The 1,446-nt window shown below is 57.0% G+C and overlaps 1 protein-coding gene across 1 annotated transcript in view; it reads left to right on the top strand.

Moving 5' to 3' along the window:
- The window catches only part of DRC3 (dynein regulatory complex subunit 3), a 57,100-nt gene that overhangs the window by 24,864 nt on the left and 30,790 nt on the right, over window positions 1-1,446 (top strand). Inside the window, exon 5 of the mRNA XM_045293303.1 lies at window positions 236-382. Within this exon, the coding sequence (XP_045149238.1) occupies window positions 236-382 (147 nt within the window). The remainder of the gene's footprint in view (window positions 1-235; window positions 383-1,446) is intronic.

The following is a 1,446-nucleotide window of genomic DNA, read 5'->3' as shown; positions in this document are numbered from 1 at the left end:
CCAATCAAGCTGCAACCTGAGTGATAGGCTAAACTCCACTCACAAATTCCTACAGGAGCCATGTTGGCACAAAAAAAAATCTAACTCCCGCACCAACCTTTTGATCCACCCAATGCTGACCAGGCTGTGACTGGGCTGGAAACTGCAGAAGGATGCTAGGTGGTAAGGCTACCAGGTGTGCCTGCAGCCCAGTGGCAGGCAAGCCAACAGGGCCTTCTCTCCGCCTCCTCCTTAGGTCATCTACCTACGGCGATTCAAGAACCTGCGGACGCTCAGTCTCTCTGGGAACCCCATCTCAGAGGCAGAGGATTACAAAATGTTCATCTGCGCCTACCTCCCCGACCTTGTGTACCTGGACTTCCGGCGTATCGATGACCACACAGCAAGTATCTCTTTCCCTCTCGGCTACCTGATTATGAGATCATTTTCAGGCCCCTGAATTCTCACAGAAGCAGGGCGCTGGGCTCACCCTTTCCTGTCCGGTCTGCTTCCTGTCTGCCGTGTCAGGACCATTCCCCCGAGTTCTCAGGGTCACTACTGTGTGAGCTCCCACTTGAATGATTTCAGGGCCTCTCTGAGCAATTGCAATGCCTGCTTTTCCAGATGAAGAAACTGAGGTCGTCAGTCACTAACCACCAGCAGGGTTGGCCGGCAGGCATAGCCACACACCCAGCTTTTGCATTGTTCCTCACTCTGCATCGAGCCCCGCCCGTGAGGGTGACCCTGCCCTCACCACCAGCTCATCACACACTGGGCCTCAGGACTCAGTCGTGCAGCAGCTGGAGGCTGGGACCAAAGCGGGTTCCCACCTCGCTGCCTCTGCTGGCTTCTCCTCTGTCTGCCGCCTGGGCTGCCCATGCCCTTGTCTCTGCTACACTCCGGCCCCTCGCATGGCCTCTTAGCTGGAGCCCTGTTGGTAGTGTGATCTGTCTGAGGGCATGTCCTACCTGGAGGGGTTGGGAGGAGGCCAGTGTAAACACACGGCCGAATACCAGGACTGCAGACTGCACAGCCAGGGGAAGGCAGACCAGACGTGGTGGGGTCACTGAGGGGACTCAGAGGCCAGCCCGTCTCTGCCTTGCCACTACTGGGCTTGGGTCCCAGCGCAGCTGAGTGCCTGCCTCCCAAGTGTCCCTTGGCAGCGGCAGCTCGTTGGGCAGCCCATGGGGATAGCAGAGTCAAAGAGCTGGCCCTGTGCCGGACCACGGGCCCCCTCTCCTGTAACAGCACAAGAGACCGGGGCTTTGACTACTGAAAACTTGGCTTGAGGTTTTCCTTCTGTTGTCACTGTGGTTTCTCATCTAGAAAGCCGGGGCTAGTCACGGAGATGTTTGTGGGAGAAAACCATAGGACCTCTGTTTTAAGGTACAGAACAGACCCCAAAGATAAGTTAGGGAGAACATACACTCCCCGGTGGGCCCCTGTCACCTAGAGTCCACCTAGTGC

Source organism: Echinops telfairi, unplaced genomic scaffold (genome assembly GCF_000313985.2).
Source record: "Echinops telfairi isolate 266 unplaced genomic scaffold, ASM31398v2 ScPeMD7_2010;HRSCAF=2546, whole genome shotgun sequence".
NCBI lineage: Eukaryota > Metazoa > Chordata > Mammalia > Afrosoricida > Tenrecidae > Echinops > Echinops telfairi.
The sequence above is the reverse complement of the archived record's forward strand: the minus strand, read 5'-3'. Positions and strand labels throughout refer to the sequence as shown.